This window comes from Ctenocephalides felis, unplaced genomic scaffold (genome assembly GCF_003426905.1).
Source record: "Ctenocephalides felis isolate EL2017-DRISC unplaced genomic scaffold, ASM342690v1 CF-g0.4_SCAFFOLD_00845, whole genome shotgun sequence".
NCBI lineage: Eukaryota > Metazoa > Arthropoda > Insecta > Siphonaptera > Pulicidae > Ctenocephalides > Ctenocephalides felis.
The window spans coordinates 9,315,031-9,340,012 of NW_020536999.1; the positions used below are offsets into that span (position 1 = coordinate 9,315,031).

At 28.4% G+C, this 24,982-nt stretch overlaps 3 protein-coding genes across 3 annotated transcripts; 2 read left to right on the forward strand and 1 right to left on the reverse strand.

Annotated features, from left to right (window-relative positions):
* Positions 1-121: 121 nt before the first annotated feature.
* On the reverse strand, positions 122-1,750 carry LOC113363791 (retinoblastoma-binding protein 5 homolog). The gene has a single exon (XM_026606275.1). It carries the CDS (start codon positions 1,587-1,589, stop codon positions 159-161), a length of 1,431 nt encoding a protein of 476 aa, XP_026462060.1. The 5' UTR covers positions 1,590-1,750; the 3' UTR covers positions 122-158.
* A 442-nt stretch (positions 1,751-2,192) lies between these two features.
* On the forward strand, positions 2,193-14,802 carry LOC113377462 (reticulon-4-interacting protein 1, mitochondrial-like). The gene is made up of 11 exons (XM_026617794.1): positions 2,193-2,246; positions 2,312-2,392; positions 2,607-2,763; positions 2,840-2,985; positions 3,129-3,284; positions 3,425-3,617; positions 13,604-13,691; positions 13,857-13,978; positions 14,043-14,332; positions 14,399-14,494; positions 14,562-14,802. The coding sequence occupies exons 1-11, from the start codon at positions 2,193-2,195 to the stop codon at positions 14,652-14,654; spliced, it is 1,476 nt and encodes a 491-aa protein (XP_026473579.1). The 3' UTR covers positions 14,655-14,802.
* A 1,390-nt stretch (positions 14,803-16,192) lies between these two features.
* LOC113363820 lies at positions 16,193-24,579 on the forward strand. The gene is made up of 3 exons (XM_026606303.1): positions 16,193-16,339; positions 23,848-24,032; positions 24,448-24,579. Exons 1-3 carry the CDS (start codon positions 16,297-16,299, stop codon positions 24,562-24,564), a joined length of 345 nt encoding a protein of 114 aa, XP_026462088.1. The 5' UTR covers positions 16,193-16,296; the 3' UTR covers positions 24,565-24,579.
* Positions 24,580-24,982: the final 403 nt, after the last annotated feature.

The following is a 24,982-nucleotide window of genomic DNA, read 5'->3' on the forward strand; positions in this document are numbered from 1 at the left end:
CTTACATTTTTATATATATGGCATATCAATCAATTGATAATTATATTGCCATGACTATTTAAGCAATGCTTATCATATGTATTTCATCATAAGTATTTAAATTAAAACTATATCTATCTTATATCTAATATTTTTAAAATCTAAGTTAAAACTATTAATTACTTTCTCGGTCTACCAACACCTTTCTTACCACCTGCAGCAGTTTGTTTATCTTTATTGGTCTTATTGCTTAACAATGGGTGTTGCTCGTCTCCTACCACTCCTTTCAATTCGATATCAAAAGATTTGCAGTTTCTTTTCTTCTCCGGTGGCTGTCCAGATGCCTGTGCGGCTTGGGGACTTGTGGCTGTTTCCCATTCTTCAGGATCTTCCACTTCTGGTGCTATTGGCAAGAATTGTAAAGAATCATCATCACTGCCTTCGTCAGTGCTACAGAAAGCTGCAACTACATCAACTTTGGTGACGTCTACTTCAAAGTCTTCGTCTTGTTTATCTTCTCCAGATAAGTCTACGGATTTGTCTTCATCTTTTACATCGAACTCAGATTCTCGCTCTTCATATTCAACATTTTCATCTAGTTCTTTAAAATCTGGAGCAAATGCCGACCAGTTTTCGACTTGATTTTGAGCCCACACAGATACAACTCCTGAACTGATACTGGCAATGATCGGTCGAACGGGATGCCAAACAACATCAAGCAGCATCTCACCTTTAGTGCCGTGAAGGATTTTAACTAAACTGCCTGTTGATTTTTCCCAGACGTACAGAGCGTGTTGTCTTGCAGAACCTGCACAAATATATTCTCCGTCTCCTGAAAATGTGCATTTTTTCCACATAGTTTTATTTACTAAATCCTGCAATTTTTGTATAGGTTCTGGTTCACCATCGTTTCCGCAAGCAAGAACTTCTTTGGCATCATAAACTCGAATCACTCTATCAGCAGTATTTACTAAAAAGCATTCACCCCTTCTAGCAAATTCTATGCTACGGATAGCTGTTGCATTTGAAGTACCTACAGTAATTCTGAAACTAGCTTTAAAAGCAAAATCTGTTGAGCTCATTACTATAATCTTTCCTTTCGAGTTTCCTGTATAAACATACTGGCCTCTTCTATCAAAAGAAGCTACAATATTTAAGTCACCATCATCATCCACAGGTAAAATTTTATGCTCACCTTCATCATCGACTAATAAAGCTGCATGTCTCATTGGACAGACCAGATATTGCTTTTCATTTCTAGGATGAAACTGGACTCTCATTATCGGGCAAGGAAACCGATATTTCTGGATACAATCACCGGATAAAACATCCCAAACACAAACATTATTGTCGGTAGAGGCTGATAGCAATTTTCTGCCGCTTCTAGACCAACTCAAGCTACATATCGGATGTACATGAGCACTTATAACTTTAGCAATACCTCTTGTAAGAAAGTCCCAAATTACAATTCTTCCATCATTACAACCGACAGCTAATAGTGTACCTCTTTTATTAAAACAGCAAGTAACAGCCAAAGAAATGCAATCTAAAGATCCGTCGAATTCTTCTGGATAATTTTGGCCAAAAGATTCCAAAAGCTCGAGATTCATTTTGGAACTGTTATAAAATCGTAGAGTGTTGAACAAGAAATATAATTTGTGCAATTATTAAAATATAATTTGAATCAAATGATTAAAAATGCGGTTTATTTAAATAATTAAAAAGAGAACATTATTATGGTTATATTAAAACTGATACTGTAATTGCTCTCCGCGCGTAACTGTCGTCTGTTAAAACACTGACACCTCTTTTTTATAAATTAGTAATGAAACATTTCTTTAGCATTCGGCAATACTAAACTCAAGAAATTCTTCTTCTTGCAGCCCTCAAATCTGCCTCATCTTGCAACTCTAAAGATAAGAAATGACATTTGTACCTCTTCAGAGGTTTATGAAATTTGTAAATTAATTATTGTTGGAAATGAAAATTTTAATATTTATAAACTGATTTTAAACGATCCATTTTCGTAGTCATGTTATTAATTTTATCACCTGACCAAAAATCAAATTGTATATAAAATAAATTCATGTTTCGCAACAACTCGTGCTATATTATGTCATTATGTATAATATAAATTCAAATAAAAATATTTTAAGAATGGTAATATAATCAAATTATTAATATGATGTCTGCAATTTTCATTATCATGCAAAATGGATGAAATTCTTTTTCGCCTTCATCAACGTGTTGAAGCTTTACAGGTGATGGTAATAAAATATTTGTGGAATAATAACTATGATTATATTTACTTAATTAGTTTTGTTGGAATTAGGTACAGGGTAATATTATGAGCCAAAATGGTACTGAACTTTTACGACAATATTTAGCTCAACTACGTGTTACGATGTCACAGGTATTATAAATAAAAAATACTAAATGACCATCTACTATCGGTTTTTTTTCAATACTAAATTAGTACTTAAACAATACAATATTCTTTCAATAACAAAGATAGAATTCTGCACTTTCTATAATTATAATTGAAGTTTATTTGATTAGAATTTTTTAATATCATTTACAATATCTTATCAATATTTTTCATAATATTAATCAATGTGTTTTTACAGCTAGCAAGTAATGATAGAGTTGCAGAAGCCCAACATTTTTTCTCGAGCAACTTATCCAATTTAAAACAACATTATGCAAATGCTCGAAGTAATATCACCGAGCTAATACAACCTGCAGTGATATACGGACATTTAACACATTTCTTTAGAAATGAACGTAAGCAAAAATAATCAAGTACTAGCATGGTTCATAAATTTTTCCCATAATATTAATATGAAATCATTTGTTGTAGTTGCCATTAATAACACATTTTATCTTATAATTGGACTTGTGATCGGTGGTGCTGGTGGAACTATGTTTGGGTGGTATCTTGCCTGTCCTCCTATTACACCAAATTTTATGAAAGCTGTTGTTGCTATATCGTATCGTGGTATAAATGTAAGTAGATAAGGAATAAATACTTATATTTATATAGATTTTCAACAGGTTGTAATAAATTATTTTGTTACTATTTATTCTTTGGTTTAAGTATTTTATTAAAGCTGTCAACTACTGAACAGTTGAAATAATAATTATAACAGGCTGTGACTTCCAGTCAAAAGGTCCAAGTTCCAGTTTTGAATCAGCAGTCTGACGAATTGCTTATCCGCGTTAAAGCTGCCGGTCTTGTAAAATTGGATGATCGAATTGCCAAAGGCTATGCTAAAGTGTTGCGTAGTCTGTATTCAAAATCCAAGGTAAAAAAGCAGTTAAATATGTAATATACATTACATTATACTAAAAATACATCTCAGACATTGATTTTTATGCTTTTTAATGTTTTTAATAATATGTATTTCAGTGCACAGTATATTTTATATTATATTTTTTTTATTAGGAAAGTTTTCCAGTGATTCTTGGGAGAGCTTGTTCAGGTGTGGTCGAAGCAGTTGGAGGATCATCAGATTTATTTGAACCTGGAGATGAAGTTTGGGCAATTACGCCTTATTACTTGCCAGGTTTGGCATCAGAATTGACAATAATTCATCAGAACCAAGTCAGCAGGAAACCGAAACAATTGGGATATATAGGTTTGATATTTTATTTGAATATTAATATAAATTTTATACATCTCAGACAGGCAGAAGTGCCTGGTATGAGAGATCATATAAAATATCCATACAATGTATATATATATATATATATATATATATATATATATATATATATATGTATATGTATATATATGTTTTCTACAAATGATATGGTCATTACAACATTTTATATCATTTATTCTATTCATTTATTATTTTTGTTAACTTTAAGCTTTAATTTATTTTTTTCTTTACTTCTATTTGGTTTAAAGTATATGTATTTTGTTTTTTCTGTATTAATGGTTAATTTGTTCTTCAAATTGAGTATGTCTCCATGTTTTCATTTATATTTTGCTCCAGCTTATATTGGTCTTTGTTTGCATATACTATTGCTGTATTGTCTGCATATGGTATATATCGCCCCATTAACTTTGCATCTTTCAAGTTGGTCGTATACACAAGGTATAACAAGGGTCCCAGGACTGATCCTTGTGGTACTACATATGTTAATTTGCATATGTCACTTGAGCAATTTCCAATCTCTGTCCTCGTTATATTTTTGTTTAGAAAATCCTTCAGATTGCAGAGAAGATTGCCTTCCATTCATAGTTCTAAAAGTTTATTGATCAGTATCTTGTGACCTACCATGTCGAATGCCTTTTTTAGATCAATAAATATTGCCACTGTTAGTAAAAATATTTTTTTTTTATCCAAATCATTTGTAAAGACTTGGGTTAATGATTGTGATTTAGAAGATATTCTGAAAATCAATGAAGGAGATACAGTAAGAAAGTTATATTTAATTAATTAATTTATTTATTCAATGCCCAAGGCAATAATACAATATAATGACATTTTAGTGTACATATTATAAACTAAAGATAATATGTGAGAAAATTAGAGTATTAAGAGTTCATTCATTTAGTTCAGTTCGATTACAATAACTCAGTCTACGGAAAGTTAATAATAGAATTAAAAGAAATATTCACTCATCATAATTATCTTTCTTTAACTTAATTAATATTCCTGCGTTAAAATGACGCTAATTCCGTTTTAATTATCTGAAGGATAGGCTTGAGATCTTTCAAACAATCTGTATCTTCAACCGCACCATTATCTCTTAAAAATTGCATAATATCATTATGATCATTTAAAAAATCAAGATCGAATGGTGTGTGTTTCATGTTGTCAAATACGTTAATATTGGCTCCATTTTCTATTAATAATTGCACGATTTTTAAGTAGCCATTAAGGGCTGCATGATGTAATGTTGTACGTTTTTTTTCATCAACGGCAGCATTTTTCATCATCATGTATCACTGACTCTTGCACCATTCTTTAATAAAACTTTAACTATATTTTTGTGGTTATAGAGTTTTGCCAGACGAAGTGGTGAGAAATTATATGAGTCAAAAACATTGACTATAGCTTTGTTTTTTATTAAACATTCAACTGTTTCCTTGTGGCCATTTTCTGCAGCTAAGTGTAGTGCAGTTTTTTTGTTGATATTTGTAGCATTAACATTGGCACCAGCATTTATCAAAATCTGAACAACTTCACAATGTCCTTTTTTGGCTGCCAAGTGCAGAGGTGTTTCTTCTCTTTTGTTAACAGCGTCTACTTCAGTTTCACTTTCCTCCAACAACAACTCAGTGAGTGCCTTGTCACCTACTTCAGCTGCGTAATGCATTGAAGTTGGTATTTCTGCCTTTAAGGGGTCAATGACTCTCAGAAACAAAAGCTCGAGAATTGCAATACGACTTTGGTTGGATGCATATAAAAGCTGACTTTTATCAACTGCACCATTGCTTAATAAAAATTGCACAATTTCATTGTGACCATTTAAAAAAGCATAATCGAATGGTGACCATTGCAAGTTATCGAATACATTAACATTGGCTCCATTTTCTATTAATAATTGTATCGCTTTTTTGTGGCCATTAATGGCTGCATGATGTAATGCTGTACGTTTTTTTTCATCGACGGCATCAACATCTACGGAATTCATTAAGAGAATTTTAACAATCTTTATATAGCTTTTTTTACATGCCACTGGAAGTAACATTGAAGATATCCAAGGTACTTTAGCTTTGGCACCATTGTCTATCAAAATCTGAACAAACTCATAATGGCCGTTTTCCGCTGCGATTTGTAAAGGAGAATAACAATTATATTCATATGCTGTGAATGCGCGATCACGAACCAAATATTTATGATTAGATTTTAATACAATATCAATATTGGCTCCAAAATTCAGAAGGATTTTAGTAATTTCCGTGTCTCCTTTGAATGCTGTATAATGTAATGGAGAACCGTAGTCAACATCTTGACCATTCACAACTGCCTTCAAAAAATCAACATCTATTTGCTGTAGAATATGTTCCACTTTCTCGTGTTTTGTGTTTGAAATTGCATTCATTAGCTTAACAAAGTATTCGTCAAGCTGTTTCAATAGCTTATAAACTTGTGAACAGTCATCGGAAAATGCCAACAATGATTTTATTACTGCATCATCATTTACATTTTTTCCTCTTTCTAACATTTTTAACCATAAGCGAACTAATATGTAAAAGTCACTGGGTTTAACGATTTCAAGTATTAAATCTTTAAATTCAACATCTATATTTATATCTTTTAAATTTAGCACATCCAACAATTGATTATGATCAAATACACGATTGGTACCATTTAGTTTCCTCATTATATCAATAAATCTCAAACATTCTTTTGACACTTGTTTGAAAGCATCTTCCTGTTTAAAGCCATCTTCCATGATTAGACGTTTAATACGTAATACCAGCGGATTGGATGTTAAATGTGGTTCTCTATCATAGATATCAAAAATATTATAATTAATTTCTAGTATGTCATCTAGATATACTTGTATTTCCATTAAAGCATTTTCGGGATTTTTTTTATACGTGTACGGGCGTAAATATTCAGGTAAAAGAGGTATAGACTCACAAAAAAATTGGTTTTTATTGGTAATCAAATGTGAATTCTCAATTTTATATTGGTAGCAGTTTAATTTAGTAAAAACTTCAATGATCATTCGAAGTGTTATACCCAGTGGATCGCAACCTTTATCCATATACTTTTTCAGCATATTATATGTTTTTTTTAGTGCTTGTGTTTTATAACACAACTTCTCAGCATTTTGAATGGTCGTAAAACCAACAATACAAGAGTTATATCCCGAACAACCTTTAAGAATGAGTTCAACCCTATCATATAAATCGCAAACATGATCTTTTCCGTGATACCTAAAAAAAGGGCGATTATAGAAAACAAATTGCGGTATCCAGACATTATTAGAAAAATAACGGTTATTGGTTTCAAGATCCCTCAAATAGTTTTTTAAAAGTGTGTTTAAACTTATATTGAAATCAAAACCCTTTTCAATGAATTTCAATGTTATCATTTTATTGTGCACGAGCAAGTACGATAAAAGCTCATCACTATCCTTTGCCAAAATTAAATCTTCGATATTAGTCTGTTCTATCAGCAGACAAGCTATATCAGATGGCACAGGTTTTTTAACTAATTCTATTATCGGTAAACGACTTTCATAGTAATCATTCCAGAAAGGTTTACCGTCAATCAAATTCATCTTCAAACCAAATTCTAGATAGTTCATTGAATTGCTTTCAATTATATTTTTCTTGATTGTATTAAACCTTGTTTGTCTCCAATTTTTATCAAGCAACATTTTATGAATTATATATTGTGCGATATTATGGTGCTTATTATCAATTGCTAAAAACAAGGGGCTTTGATTAGATATCGATTCTATGATTTTAGTAGATATCGATTCTGTGATATCTTTTGTTAAGTGTGCTGCGTCTAGTTTATCCACTAAGGCATAAGAAAGTTCTTGATGCCCAATTTTTGCACTAGCACGTAATATTTCGTATTGATGATTTTGATCAAGAATCATATTTACAATTTTACGTGCATCTTGTGTATTAGCCATTAAATTAGCTATAAAATCAAATAATAAAACGTCGAAATAATATTTCTGTGATTTGATCTTGTGTGATAATATTTGAATTTTAATCTCTATGCCAACGTTGGTTATAACATTTTTGCTATTCTTTGCTTTTAATGATAAAAATCTCATTATTTGCCTTTCGCTATTTTCAAGAATGGTCTCGATTAAAATATCATTTACAAAACTTTGTTCAAAGTCATCAATACTAATAGATTTGAATTTTTTCCAAAAATAACAAGAGACGAAATATTCAGCGTACGTTCGGTGGATAAAGTTTGGTCTTCCGTCAATATTGCCAACAATAATTCCTAATTTTTCAATAGCCTGCTCATTTTCCTCCATTAAAATTCGAACGTGTTGCCATTCTTTTTGATCTAATATTTTTACAAGCTCGGCTTCTTCATACAATGAAATCAACGCTAATGTTTCGTGATTTTTTAAAATTTGGTGGTAGTTTTTGTCATCTTTGAGCTTAATATACGGATCGGCAATGTCAATGTTACGCTTTTCTTTGCTTTCAATTTCAAAATATTTTATCTCAACAAACTTCTTATATAAATTCACAAGATCCAGCTCATCGCTCATCTGGCGAGTCTGATCAATCGAAAGAGTTTGGTTGCCAGATTCGTAAAAATCTTTGAAATTATACTTTAAGACGTTTGCCACCATGAGTGCTTGCAGTGGAATACTTATAAGTGAATTATAATCAATGGTTACACCTATGATACTTAATAATTTATAAATGAGACCTTTCGATTGTATAACATTCCATTCCTTAATTATGCAACTTCGTTTCCAAAATTTTTGTAAGAAATTGTTTTGTTGTTCAGGAGATAGTGGCTCTAGTGAGTACGAAGAAGTTTCAAGTTTGTTTTCCAACTCGATTTTGATTATGTTGTAAGGACGGGTGGTTATCCATAGTTTCTGTATTTTGCTCATTTTCAAAATAAGAAACATCTCTATAACTTTATCTTTGTAGTGTGGACTAATCTCATCGAATCCGTCAAATAGTAAAATCATTTTTTCGTTATTGTAGGAATGATTGAATAAATTTATTTCTAACAAGTCCGACTCATTAATTTCTTTTTCAGATGCTTTCAGAAATAAGTTTCCGTTTTCTACAATCAAATTGTTTAGTATATATTCGATATTCGAATTTCGTTCGTCTTTCTCTTTTTCTTCTTTTTGGAAAAGTTTGAAACTGGCAGTTTTATATAAAAATTTAACAACATCTAATTCTGTGAATTTGTTACTCTTTTCTACTTCCTGTAGTAATTCGGTTGCATAATTTATTAAATTAATTCGTAAAATCCATAAGGATGGATCATGTTGTTTAGTCTGCACTGCTAAATGTGTCAATGTCGTTGATTTGCCCATACCTGGATCGGCGGAAATGATAAATACTTTTGCTGGTGAATCTGTTATTTTTTTTAAAGTTGTAATGGGACACCATCCGTAGTGTGGGTTATTATTCCACCGATATTCATTTATGAATTTGCCAATAAATTGTTCTCCGCCAACTAATGTTCGGTCTATATAAAATTCCGTGTATTTTGCATCTACTAATGTTTTTCCAATTTCTAAAGTATTATCATTAACAAGAGTAGACAACACTTCACCTTGTATAAGACTTTTAGAAGAATCATCTATTACGGTATTCAAACAAGTTTCTTCTCCTTGAAATATGATCTTTTTTGACAAAATTATATTTTGTGAATTTTCATCAAGATTACCCAAATTAATACGATCATCTATTTGCTCCCAAAAACTACCAATTTTATCAAAATAGTCTTTAAATTTTTCAGCCAGAATGTCATTTTTTTGAGAGACTAAAATTAGTTTTTTCTTATTATCAGAATTTAGTAATTTTTCAAAACTTGGGTAGAGTTTACTTACATTTTCTTCGGCGACGTCTGAAATGATTATCAAAATTTGCCATTGCGTTTTTTGACTTAATGCATTCAAAATTGTTTTAACATAATCGCGCGATTGTGAATAGATATACTGGAGGTCAATAAATTCGACATTTTCACACGATTTATACTTTTGTACTAATTTAATGCAAGTTAATAACTTTTGCTTTGTGATAATATTTAAAACTCGTTTCTCAAGTTGATCTTCAAATTCTGACAATGCCAGTTTTGTAATCGAATCGCATTGAAATTCGATGCCATAACGTTCGATACTCTTAATATACATAATTCTCAGACTGTTTAAAATTGGTTTATCTTGAATCTCTTTGTACACATTATTAAAATAATTACAATTTTCTGTTAAGTACGAAGTTTGATGTTGGCATTTCCACCACTCTTGTATCTTATTGTGAACGTGTTCAAAAACTGTATCGATTTCAAAACTGGAATCGAAAAACGATTGGTTTTTTTGATAATATTTATTGATTTCCTGCTTAATTATTTTTTCCACATCATCTTCATTTGCTTGATCAGTATATAATTTTGTTTGATTTAAAAATTGTCTGAACAGCTTGTTGTCGATTAAGGACAACTTAGGAAAATCCTTGATATCAATTTCAAATCGTACTTGATTTAAATTCTCATGTATTAAGCCGGCTTGTAATTTCTTGAAAAGATTCTTGGAACACATTGGTAAAGAATCTTCCTCAGTATTAAATTTGAGCAATCCGGTCGAGTCATCCAAAATGAGAAGATTTCCAATTAAACCACCGATACCGCCATTGATATCCAATTCACCTTTTGTGAGAAGTTTTTCAGCACCAACTATTTTGTCATCAATTCTAATAATATTATCCGCATCTTTCAAATTTTTTAACAATTCAATTAACTTTGATGACAAATGATCTAATCTTCTATTTTGCTGCTTTTTGTTTCCTCGTAGTTTTAAATCAAGATTACCAAAACCTATCGGTAATTTGAATGATAATGCAGCATCTTTGTTTTCTTTTATTCTATTTTCCTCAAGTATTTTGTTAAAAATAGATAACAAATTATTGTTATCATCGGATCTAAATATTCCAGTGCAATATTCTTCGGATTCGTCATCAGAAACAAGTATGATATTCTGCGCCAAAAATACGTGATAGGTTTTCATCAGGTCATCCGAGAGTATGTTTTTGTAATTATCTGGTTTAGAAAAAATAAATTCATACATTTTTTTAGCTAATTGTTTAACACGCATTTCCTTTATGGTTTGGACAAGACCATGCACTTCAACAGATTCCAACGAAAGCGTTTTTCCTTTGGCATTTGTGTGAAGCAAGTCATCATTATTTGTATAAAGATTTTCATTTTTGTTCTGATTAATTGCTTCTTTAGAAGGAGTATAAATAATGAAGTTGCAACCTAAATCTTGAAAGTATTCTGCGAATAGAGGATCTTCACTGTCCGGATTGAATTTATATTTAATAGATAAATAACTATCGTAATATTTCGGTAGACCAAAATCTCCATCATTTTTCTGTAGTTTTTCTGCTGTAACTTTATTCTTGGCAGCGTCATCTTTGTGTTTAGCTTGTATGAAAAAGTATTTTAGTTTTTGTTCATCTTTCAACTTATACCTCAGAACTATGTCGTCAAAAGCACCTAAACCTTCGACATTTGTACCTGAAGCAAAAGAATCTAGTTCTGTCCTGTTTAAGGCTCTTACCAATATCAGCATTATCAATTTTGTTTCATAATGTTGGCCTCCTATTCCTGATGTTCCTGGTCTTTTAGGATATTTATATTCTTGAATTGCAGGGAGACTTTTTGTTTGGGTTTCAAGAGTTTGTCCTCCTAAAAAGATCAAGTAATATTTTTTTGTGTTATTTTTAATAACCTAAAACATCAAACATCAAACATCAAAGATCATTAATTTTAAATAACACTAGATGCAGGGCAATTGAGGAAAATTCGATGTGCCTTCCGATATGTGTAAATAACGACACAGTCGATCAAAATTAAACTTTTAATTATTTTATAATAATTATAAATAATAATTAAGTTATTATAATTGTTCAAAAATCGAAAATAAATATTTTTGCTAATCTTTACATTTCTGAAAATTTTGAACTTACCTTACAAGGTAACCATCAGGTTTACTCTTCTGGGATTTTAATGAAACTTCGCATGGTTGTAGGGTTGATGGTCAAACCGAACACCTTTAAATATTAGAGTCCTATGGGAAGCGGTTTAAATAAAAAAATTAAATAAAAATTGAATAAAACTGCTAAAAACGCGCTAAGCGCTATGTCTACGCGCGTTGCGCTTTGCATCAATGTGTCGAGATGCAAATTGCAATGCATTGCATATTGATAAAATAAAATAAAACATTTTTTTTTATAAATGATATGTATTTAAACTAATATAATTTCAAACATAAATAAATAATAATATAAAATAATATAAAACAAAAACTTCAGGGCTTACAATCCGATAGTCTTTCACAAACTACCATTTTTTGCACATTTTGCTTCATATCTCCAAAACGGTTGGACCTGCATTTGCCAAAAACTTAACACCACTCCTTCCTGCTTTTTGAACCATTCAAATCGGTTGATCCGTGCGCTCGAAAACGTGAACGAAAAATTATATCCATGCATACATACACACTCACACACACATACACACATATCCGGTTTTATGAGGTATGCCAAAATGTTCAGAAGCCTTCAATACGCAAACATATGCAAAAATTCAATTCGTAATGATGAGACGTAGTGATTAGTTTTTGGCAAAGGCAAGTCCAGCCTTTTCGAAGATACGGTGCAGAAAGTGCCAAAATTGGTAATTCAGTTCTTGAGAATGATTCTAAAAACATTTTATTTGGGTTGATGAAATAAAGAACTGATAAACTGAAGAGCGGTTTTGGAGATCCAACAAAAAAGTAAACTAGTGGGGCTTGGCCTTGTGCCTTAAGGCAAATTGCTGAAATTTCAAAAAATAAAAATTTTAAAAAAGGTTCAATTTTTTTTATTACTTTGAAAAAAAAAATTCGAGAATTTTAAAACGCACTACTAGTTTTCTAGGCTTCTTTATGATGCAAACGGGTTAACTACAAAAGTTCACTTACTTGGTTCCTTTGCGAATGAAGTGCTCGCTTCTTCGTCAATTCCTACCATATGTTCTGATTGATTTTCACTTGTAGCTAATACTGGGCACAACATTTGCGCAATTTTTTCATTATTAATAATTTTGGCAATATCTCGAGGTGTTCTACCGCTGTTATTGGAAACATCAACTTTTGCATTGTGGTTTAACAATATTTGCACAATGTCTTCAAATCCTTTCGAAACTGCGATGTGCAATGGAGTATCGCCCCTTTTATTCCTAGCATTTATATCTGTTTTCCATTTTGAGTGCAAAAGTTCCTCCACCAAATCTTTTTTATTTTTTTCCGTAGCATAGTGCAAAGGCGTATTGTCTTTATTATTCTTGTCAACTATGTCGGTTTTTACACCAGCGGTCAGTAAATTCTGTACCACATCTAATTTTCCGATTCTTATGGCTGAAAATAGTTCGAATTTTTTATCACGTTCTTCATCGCTATCACTAAAGAAATTTTCACTTGATTTTGAGTCATGATCCATTTTCACTTGCTCCATAATAACGGACAGCAAACTTTAAACTGATTATTTCTAGAGAATTCGATCTGCGATTACCTGTCGTTTACTGCAAATTTGTCTTATCTTGCCAAAGTAGATAATTGATTAAATTTGATTAGATTATGAAAAGCTTTCGTTGCCGATAAAGTTGTTCTATCTACTGGAAGTTAATAATAGAATTTAAACAAATATTTACTCATCATAATTATTTTTCTTTAACTTTCTCAAAAATTCTTGCAAACGATTCGTCTTTTTTGCCATGAAATGCCACTCTTTTTGCCATTTAACAAACAAGTTTATTAAACTTATTTTTTTATTCACACTATTTCAGGCACATAAAACTGAGAAATTTTTAACTATGACTATTTACTTTATAATGTTTTTTTTAATTCATTTTAAATTAATAATAAATCTATGTTTAAATTATTACAGCTGCTGCAAGTCTTCCTTATGGTGGTTTTATTGCGATGAAAGCACTCGAAGGTGCTAATTTAAATGAAGCCACTGCTAAAAATAAAAGGTTAGCAATAATAATAACTTTTTCTAAATTCTTTACATACTTTAATATTTTTCTTTTATATTTTACATACTTCAATTGTACTAATAGAGATTTTTTTAAATCTAATATTAAAATTGACATTGTATTTTGTTCATTATTATTTTAATATAATTTTATTTCATTTAGAATATTCATACTGGGTGGAAATTCTCCAGTTGGATGCATCCTTGGACAATTACTGCAATCCTGGGGAGCTCACATTACAGTATCTTGTGCACCGATTGGTATAAAAGTTGCCAAAGCCTTAGGTATAAATATTTATATCTATAATTAAATATAACCTATTATTTAAACAAATATTTCAACTCTCAGGGGCTCATGATGTCATAACATTAATTCCTGAAAATTTAGACAGTAGTATGGCAGAAGATGAACTTCAGAATAGCACTGATTTATTGTTAAAGGAATTACAACTGAATGATCCATTTGATACGATATTTTTAACGGTGGAATCAAATATGAAGCATACGCAGTGGTTGAATTTCATAAATAAGGATGGATGTATTATTAATACTATTGAGCCTGAATTGTTGAGCGATAGCTTTGGTTTAATATTGAGGACAATATATTCTTTTGGTTTTTATGCTAAACGAATTATTGAGGTAGGCGGTAGACATTATACGAAACATCATGCAATTTGAATTTATAAAAATGATTTTAATTTTTAGCATATTTTTGGAAGACAAACGTTACCAGCAAACGTAATACTAGACAAATTAGCATTATATGTTGATAGCTATCAAATACGTACAGTAGTAGACAGGGTAAGATATATTAAATTTTACATAATTATGTTTCATCAGTTTAGTTTATATATCAAATTAATTTCAGGTTTTTACACCGTCTGATTCAGAAGTTGCAATGGCCCATTGTTGCAGCGCAGACTCGATAGGTAACACAATAATTAGTTTTCAAGAGACTTGAATATTAGACACAAATCGTCTTATTGCCAAGAGTGCCTGTTTTGTATCAATAAGCGAATTTAGTTGCCAATGAATAAACACGTGTGATGCAAAGCGACATTTAGCCAAAAAATTAATCAAACAATTGTTTCATAATATTGGAGTGTATATAGAACAAATTTTTAATGTGTATGTATATTGTGTGTTTTTAATAAAGATTTTATTCACGTTTTGAAAAGTTATAACATGGTATTTATTTATATAATACTAGATGACCCGACAGACGTTGTCTTGTTCCACACTTACAATTTAAGTTACAAATATTTTAATATCCTACCTTATACTTTTTAATATTCCATTTAATGTCCTTTCATTTATGGTCTTAGCATAAGCTATATACATATTGGAAATGCAGTTTTTTGTTCAGTATAAGAAATTCAAAAAATAAATAAATACAGTAAAAGAACACTCGTCTTTGTAATTTACAACCAATATAATTGCTTCAATAATTTATATAACATATAATAGTCTATAATTTTTATAATTGCGTACCCTGGATTATGGACATTATATACTAATATTGTTTAGACTCGCTTAAACTAAATTCAAATTTCAGGTGAATCGACAATTTTGGGAAATGCAGTTCTCATTATCAAAATGTTTTCAATCTCAAATTATGATATGTTGTTTTTTGCAATTTTGTCTATTTATTTCTACAATATTACTATATTTTTATAATCACTTATATTCCCTTAACAAACTTCAGAATGATTTATCAAAATTCGAATACTTGTTTAGGAAGAGTATATTTACATACATCATTACAGAAGAATTTTAAATATAAGATACATTAGCAATAAAATTATTTATTCAGTTCATTTATTGAACTATGACTGAACGAAAGTTAATTACATTGCATTTGCATGTAATTAGCTAAAATTATTGATACTTTATTTATATATCTTTTTAATACATCAAAAGGCATTAACAATTGCTGTCTACATTTTCGAATAGTTTTTGAGATAATTTTGTTCTTGAAATAATTTATTTTAGAAATATGGAAGCAATATATAATGAAGATTTTATACATGATTTATTTGATTTGTGATATATTGTGATTCAAACTAGGTGTAAGTAGCATTTCGTCTCAAAATTAAAAAATGAATTTGAAAATGAAACAACTTGTAACTTCACTATGTTGAAAAATTGATATTATCAAACAACGCTCATAAAAAATTTCATATATAATTGCTTTTGATTATCATAAAAACTAAAATGGTTAAAAATATATTAATAATGTAATAATATTATATTTTTTAATTAAAATAGATTTATCAATTTTCAAATTTGAATCCTCTTCAGCAGGTTGCCAACATCTGCATACAAGTTTCTTGTTTGCATGTGTTGGTACTCGTCTTCGTATTCGTACGTCAAAACCGCTTCGTATTCGTCGGCTGTGATTTAGATACAAAACTTTAGTTATATTATTTAGTAATAAATAGCATTCGAACAAAGAATGATTTAAATTTAATTAGCATAGTGTTAAAAATATTAATATACAATTAACAACATTAATTATTACCATTCGTCTCATTAATCAACGAAAATTTTATACGGTTTTTCATTCATTTGTTAAACAAAATTGTGCATTTACTAAATAAAAAATGGTGAAATTAATCCTGGCTATTTGTCTGTTGTCGGTTTTTGGTAAGTAGTACTTTTATTATTTAACACTAGAAAGACGGACGCAGTCATTTTGACTGTTTTCCATTTTCAAACATAAAAATAACTATGTATTTGAAGTCGCAGCTTCGTGAAATTTTATGACTTTTTATACAACATATAAATGCGTAGATAAATCGTATTATTTGCCTTATCACACTTTTATTTTCAATATTCTTACATGTTATGCCTACATGGACGGAAAACAGTCATTTTGACTGCTATAGAAATTTTACATAAACAAACGGCTTTGTTATTGTATTGCAAATCGTTATCTCGCGTTAATTCATCTCGAATGAGCGATAATGCATTTATTACATAGAAATAACCGAATTATGGTAAGTATTGACATTAGACCGGTCTTTTTCACGTAGTAATTTTCAGTATAACGCGTTGTTCAGTTGATTTTTTAGAACTTATAAATAAAATGTCGAAGAGAAGTGAATTGTTGAAAAAGCTAACACACATAAGTGAAGAGTGTTCCGACATAGAATAAAATGCAGAAAATTGGGCACAATCATCTGAAGATGAATTAGATTATATTCCACGAGAATCATCTGATTCTGAGGGTAGCGATGAAGGTGATCACTATTGATGAAAATGAAAGTGCCATCAGTGTATGCAGGAGGGTGCTAAGTGGCTCAGAAACTGATGAAAGAATTCAAGAAACGGAAACAGCTGTAGATGGTACTGTATGGACAAAAATTGCCGAAGGTTGTACTCCAGGAAGGTCATCATCTAATTGTGTTTTCAAGGGTGTGAAAGGGCCAACAAGCTATGCAAAAAAGAATATTATTACAGGTGATCTTGTCAGTGCATTTTCGTTGATAATAGATAATTATATTATCAAACACATAAAACAGTGCACAGAAGAAGAGGGCAGTCGAATTTTGGAGTACGATTGGACAACATCATTACCGGAAATACGTGTATTTATTGGAATTTTATATGCTCGTGGGACCTATGAGGCAAGAAAATTGATATTGACTTATTTATGGTCAGCAAAGAAGACATGGCAGATCAAAGGACAAGAAAATATACCGTAAAATCCAGTTCCAATCCAGTAGATGATCCCTGCAAATATTTTTCAATATTTTGGATTTGGCTGCGATAAATGCCTGGATTCTTTACAAGGAAGCGACAGGAATAAAAATCCAAAGAAAACAAATTCTTAGATAACAGTTTTTGTTTGAATTGGCAGAACAGCTTTCCGCAAACTACACGACATCAACACAAAAAAAATCAAAGGAAAATGATGACCCACAGACATCATGCAAATACCAATAGTAATAAAAGAAAATTTTGCCAAATAAGACTTTGCAATAATAATAAAACTAATAATACGTGTCAAAGTTGCAACAAACATGTTTGCGGAAAATGTATTCATAAAAAGATCTTAAATTATATTTGCATAAATTGTAAAAATAATAAACTTCTATTTCAGATGAACTATTTTTTTATTTTTAGCACTTATAGATAATTTGTATAAATGTAAATAGTACATGAAATAATAAAAATTAACTTTAAACAAATTTCTAAACGCATTATTTATTTTTTTCACGACGCAGTCATTTTGACTGTTTTCAGGCAATGTAGGTATACTCAATTCGTCCGTCTTTCTAGTGTTAATAAAATATTTTGCTTTGTGTCATAACCTTAAAAAAAAACTTAAAAGGAAAAACAGGTTTGAAATACAGAATCATATAAGAACTTTATACAGATTTTTGTTCATGCTTCGATTAACTGTATTCGATTAAAAATGTATACAATTATAATGTATAAATATATCGTTTGTTCTTGTTTGCTTGCATAATTAATTCATTGAAAATAATAATTGTAATAAAAAATATATTTAAAGAAATATATATGCATTGCTATGGCAATATTTTAAAATAAAACATATATATATATATATATATATATATATATATATATATTTCTGATTGTATTTTTTTATATTTTGATCAATGTTTAGAAAAATTATTCAAACCTGCATATAAATTATCTATAAATCCGTGTATAACCATTTAAATAGTTTAGAACAAAATTAATTTAAAAAAAGTTTAAATTTTGAAATTGAATGTAGGGCCATTTGTTTAAATTAAGATGTCAAGTTGTCTGGTTACATTTTTTTAATATTTTGATTATTATTAAATAAATGTATTCAAAATGTATATATCTGATGTAGATATATGATTATATATCTTTAAAAAGTAAATGAAATTATCTATAAATCTGTGTACAGCGATTTAAATCGTTTGGAACAAAATTAAATTTAAAATATTGATTAAATTTTAAAATTGAATACAGAGCCAGATGTTGAGTTGCCTGGTTACATTTTCTTATATAACGATTGATTTCTTAAATAATTGTTTCAAACATATATTTTATTAAATATCATTAAAAAGTAGATATTTTTATCTATAAATCTGTGTATAACAATTCGAGTCGTTTGGGACAAAATTATATTAAAAAAATTGAATGAAATTTAAGATCTCTTGGTCTTCAAACTTTCTTATTTATAATGAAATAAACTTTGTGCAAGTTTGTAAATTGTTCTAAAGCATATAATTACTTTAATATATATTATATATATATATAATATATATATATATATATATATATCTATATATATGATTATTTTTATTTCCATTTTCATTCGAAACAATTTCGGTTTATTAAGTCATGTTAATAAAATTAAATGACTCCCCATATAATTTTATAGCTCGTTTGACGCAAATTAATTTTTTATAAGTCATTAAATTATATTTGCACATTAATGAACAATGAATGTGAATATTTGCATTTATCAGTCACCTGTTTACAAAGACTTTAAATAATGTAAACAGAAAGGATTTTATCTCTCTGAGTAATTAGAAATTATTGAATGTAAATTTAACGTTTTAATGTAAAGTTTATAATCGATTTAATAGTAAAGCAGATTTAGCTAATTAGGTACTTTTTGCTTTCACTATAATCAATGCGATTTTTAATTGTAATCTTTCGAACAAACTTATAACCAAAAATGTATATAAAGATAGTTCACGTTTAATTTATATGCTTATGGCCCTATATTAACATAAAAACATTTTGTCAATAATTCATTAAAAATTTTCATATATTCAAATAATAATACATAGATAAAATAAAATGATAACCAAACATAGATGAATTGGTTTATAAATTTCAATAGAGATTTTTTTGGGGTTGAAGATTTCTATGTTTGGATTTTCTGAGGTGGAGACTTTGAACTAGATTTTACAAATTATTTCATCTAAGATTTGAACATAAAGAATAAACTTTTAAATAAATTATTAGTAAGAAAAATGTACTTTAGAAATTATAATTGCCAAAAAGCAACTTATATATCGTACGAGATTATGAAAATTATAGGCTAAATTATCGAAGCAATTAAATTGTGTGGTAAAATCAAGTGTTCTCAATCAAGTTCTTTTACTGAATTTACTATATTATTTTTTTCTGAATTTTTTATACTGCTTATGCTAAGACCATGAATGAATCACAAAGGCAGGACATCAAATAGGATATTAAAAAGTAGAGGATAGGATATTAAAAAATTTGGAACTTTTGATTTGTAGACGTGGGTACAGTACAACGTCTGTCGGGTCATCTAGTATATATATATATATATATATATATATATATATATATCAGTTATTACATTGTCATAAATTGTAATCAAATATTATGCAAGTCAAGTAGGTGACCTTTAGTTTAATTTTATTAAGCGATCAAATCAAATTATACAATCACTTTTAATTTGTTTGGATCGAATTCTTTTTTAATAGAAGCTGACATTAAACGACATTATGTATTGTCAGAGAATAAAATCATGAAGTTCCATACGTTTCGGTTATAATTCTAGCCTTCATTGAGTAACCCAAAAATTCAATTTAACAACTAAAATATGTAACAATAGAGTGTGAAAAATAGCGATTATAAAAAATACAAATAAGATTATATATAAAAAAATATCAGGTTTCCTGTGAATAATCAAATTGTTTGAGTATATACATATCATCTATACTTATTGTTTGTTTTGTGATTCAGTACCATTGTATGATTCAGTGGATTTTATTATCGCGAGCTTGATTAGACTTTGTACTTTATTTCTATTTTTATTCTGATTAATATATTCACACAATATAATGTTTTGTATATGAATCTTTGTTTTCAAAGATTTTATTCTATAGGTCATAAAAGTCCTTTAAACCTTTTTAAAGACCTGTCAGCATTTTGAAGAATAATGAAATAATAAATGATAAAGTAATGAATATATAAATTTTGAGAATATTAGTAAAAAAGTTATATAGGCTAAGGAACAGAAGTTTGAGTTTTTTGTTAATATAATATTTTCTTTAATTATAATAAATTGAATATAATTATTTAAACATTTATTATTTTTTTTAAATGCAACTGTCATTTTTTTCAAAATGGCGGCAACTGTCATTTAGTCTTGCAGATAGTTATTGGAAGCTTTGATATTAGTTATTATAATTAATATAATTGGAAATTGTGTTTACACAATTCCACATCAGAGAGATTGGTGTATTAATTTATTATTCTATTGATTATTTTAAAATTAGGTTTTGTACTTTTATACCACACCGGAATGTTTGACGACTTCACGCCATTATAATAAATTCAAATTGATGTACATACTTTATTATAATATTTGTGTAATAACTATTTATTTTATATAAAAATACAAACCTTGTGCTAAAGGAGAGTCAATTTCTTAGTTGAAATAAATAATTTTTCCACATAAATTTTCTTTTTTTAACACATTTTTTTTTTAAATTTTCAAACGTGTTTGTTGGTAGCTGTGGTCGTGACGTCACTTGCAATAAGGTGGTTGTGTTTTCCATTTGCATAATGGCGAATCGTGTATTTTCTTTTAGTGATAATATACATGTTGTACTTAATGTAAGTACATATAAAACTGTTATTATTTATACAAGTTGCATATTTAGTTGTAACAATAATTTCAATTACACTTATTAGCAGCATTAGTAATATTTACAATGAAACTGATAGTTTACTACAAAACGATAACGTCCATGTTTTTTAAATAACAAAAATTGTTTTAAAACACTAATTATAAATTGAATTATCGGTTAAATGCATCATAACTATTTACTTAAATTGCATTTTGTTCGAAAATTCAATATTTTTTAGTATTTTATTAATAATAATTTTTAAGTAAAGGTTATGTATAATACGTTAGATCTAATCATGTTGTAATGGAGGCTTAATGGCGAATTTTCTAGATTGTTTTTGAAATTAGATAGATGTATATAATTTGGAACGCGTAATGTAAGTATATTTATAACTTTTACTATTTATATAGATTGCATATTAAGTTACAATCAGTTTAATTACACTTATTAGCAAAATTAGTATAATATTCACAACAAAACTGACAGTTAACTACAAAACGATAACGTCCAAGTTTTTTAAAATAGTAAAAATTGTATTAAAACACCAATTGAAACATGAAGTATTATTTATTTTATGGTATGCATAATCTTATGTATATATTACAAAATTTTTAATAATTTTTGTTACCAATAAATTTTAAAGTAAATGTTTAATATGAAATCATTTTAAGGTTATGTCAAAAGTATTATTAAAAATGTCGCTAATTAAATTTCAATATTTTATTATTTTCTAATCAGCAGTTTGATTATGTAAATTTATGCGATGAAATGCATATTTATTGATTCTTCAATTCAATGTCTAAGGTCTAGTTTTTTTATATTTCAAATCTAGACACCGCGACTGATGGCAGTTATAAAAAAAAACTATTTATTTATTTCTTGCTGATTAGTTTTTAACAATAAATAAGTTTTTGCTTTGTACGTCATCTGAGAATCATGGCCAGAGTTTGCTGTAAAATTGTGTTTGAAACAATTTTGTAGAAATATGCAAATATATTTAAATTCTATATTATTCATTTTACATAAACAATTTCTTGTTAGATACAGGAGTCACATTATACATTTATTTTTAGTTTTAGGTAAACAATTAGTGCAGCATTATACATGAATATTTTATACAGGATAAATATTTATTATATATAATATGATATAATATAACATGATATAATATAATAGAATATAATATAATATAATTATACAATATATATATATATATATATATATATATATATATATATATATATATGTTTGAATAGATTTGAATTTGATGTTGATACAATATATTTTATTTGAAAAGTCAGGCGTTACATCAATACAAATAGGATGAAATGAGAGTATATATATATATGTATATATATATATATATATATATATATATATATATGTATTTATATTCATTTATATATAATATATATATATAATATATATATATATATAATATAGTTTTTTTGACGTCGAGTTAAAAGAAAATATTATTTATTAACGTGTGTCATTATCAGTCAAAAAATTCTGTTTAAAACTTTAATAAGAAAAATCAACACAACTAGAAATTTCAAAAAAAAAAAACTAAAGATGAGGACATGATGCCTCCTAGACTAAAAAAAAGCCAAACAATTATGTTTATCTCGGCTCAATATAATGTAATAAAAACTAACTATATCTCTATTTATATTAATATATATATTTATATAACAAAAATAATCTTAATATAATAATTATTAAATTTTAATTATTTTTATTATTTTATTGTAGACAGACATAACAATTTTGTCAAAAATTAAAATTATATTTCATAAGCAATTTGAGATATTTAAAATTCAAGATTTTTTGAGAACTAGGTGTAAGTGGCATTTTCCTTAAGGAAAATTACAAAATTTTTCTGATATGTGTAAATAATCGACTTATTCAAAAAGTATTAAAATTTTGCAACTTTCATGGTGATCGAATTTTGAAATTTTGGCACGGCCCATTTCCATCTTTAATGAATTTTTATAATCAAACCACTTTCCTATGACTTCAAAAGATCTTTACTAAAAAAACAGATTTTTAAATGCTATTTTTCAAGGGCGAATGTAACAGAAAATATCTTGAAGACGATTTGTGTATATTTAATATCATCATTAAATAATTATTTATTAAACAGAATAAATGATAATGAAGGCACGTGTCTTATGTGAGGAGGATGATTCGTAATGTTTTATGATATTATTTTAATAGAATGAGTGCATCGGCCTTGGTGACCGTTTGACTGTGTCAAATCAGCAATTCAGCAATCCATACGATAATGAGGAAAAAATATGAAAATTATTCATATTAAATTTGACACAGCAAGCAATGGTAAATGATTAAATCGATTTAAACTAGAAGTCAAGTATTAAAATGAACTTTCTAAAGGCAACCTAGTTAAATGGCCATCTTAGATTTTCTTATTGGCTTCAGCGGAATTTTATTATTCATAAATTTATTAATATTATTATATATTTATATTATATAAGTGAAATGAACTGTTTCTAATTATATTACCATTATCAGGTGGAGTGCTTTGTGTACAAGCAGAAGACGAGATTAATCTGCAGGAGGTTGTTGACAAATTACCAGAAGATCTGGTCGGAAAATTGAACATTTCAGCACTTCCTTCGACAGAGGAAGCGGAAAAACTGGCCAGAGAAAAATGCAGAAAGGAAAGTGGAAGCGACGATGCTTACAATAAAGCTTTTGTAAGTATACATTTTTAAACTTCCCCTAGGGTAAGTTATAGTAATGGGCCGAAAATCGAGAATGAATTTTTTTTATATCTTCACGTTTCAGAGGTTTCTGAACATTTTGGCATACCTTAGAAAAAATGGGTGTGTGTGTGTGTGTGTTTTGTGTGCCCGCTGGTTTTGTCTAAAGCTCACTTATATACTTTAAATAAATAATTTTAACTTTGTAATTAAGTTTATATAATTTTTATAAATATTAGACAATGTTACAGTATTTATAATGCTCTCTTTATAAGCATTTATTCTTCGAACATTTTCTTACGATACGGGAAGTTTCAGCAATTTGCTTAAGGCACGATGCCATACACAACTAGTTTTATCTTCAATTGGATTTGTCGATTATTTTATCATTTTATAATTTTATCTTTAGGCCGCCAAAGATGAGCTAAAGACTTGTTTTACATCTTTGCTGAATACGGAGGAGCTTAAACAGGAGATGGAAAAGGCTAAACCGACAGGAGATTTAGATTTAGTTTTTAAAAAGTAGGTATATGATACAGTTTATGCATTATTCAATGAGTAAAAGAAAATATGCGAATATGAGATCCTATCAATATGAGTTTGAGTAACAACGTTATGATTATTAGTTCAAATTGCATTGAAAAATGTCTTATGTTTATTTTAAAATTATTCTTTATATTTTTTATAAATTAGTTTTATATTTTAATTCTGATAATTATTATTTCTATCGACCCAGCTTTATAGATATAAAAATAAATTTAATAGGCATTGATAATTTTAATAAACATTAGAAACATTTAAAAGGAAACTAATGACATTACCAGCAAGGTTTCTACTCACTGTCTTTTGCGCCATTCTTTAATAAAACTTCAACTACTTCTTTGTGATTATTGATATTTGCCAGTTGAAATGGTGTTAAATTATATGGGTTAAAAACATTGTTT

What these genes read in the sequence shown, in the direction of transcription:
- LOC113363820 (XM_026606303.1), top strand. Translation starts at nt 16,297, where the DNA reads ATGGTGAAATTAATCCTGGCTATTTGTCTGTTGTCGGTTTTTG. An exon ending in TTGTCTGTTGTCGGTTTTTG is followed by an intron (nt 16,340 to 23,847) that starts GTAAGTAGTACT and finishes TACCATTATCAG; the next exon opens with GTGGAGTGCTTTGTGTACAA. An exon ending in ATGCTTACAATAAAGCTTTT is followed by an intron (nt 24,033 to 24,447) that starts GTAAGTATACAT and finishes TTTTATCTTTAG; the next exon opens with GCCGCCAAAGATGAGCTAAA.
- LOC113363791 (XM_026606275.1), bottom strand. Translation starts at nt 1,589, where the DNA reads ATGAATCTCGAGCTTTTGGAATCTTTTGGCCAAAATTATCCAGAAGAA.
- LOC113377462 (XM_026617794.1), top strand. Translation starts at nt 2,193, where the DNA reads ATGGATGAAATTCTTTTTCGCCTTCATCAACGTGTTGAAGCTTTACAG. An exon ending in TTGAAGCTTTACAGGTGATG is followed by an intron (nt 2,247 to 2,311) that starts GTAATAAAATAT and finishes TGTTGGAATTAG; the next exon opens with GTACAGGGTAATATTATGAG. An exon ending in ATGCTAAACGAATTATTGAG is followed by an intron (nt 14,333 to 14,398) that starts GTAGGCGGTAGA and finishes TTTAATTTTTAG; the next exon opens with CATATTTTTGGAAGACAAAC.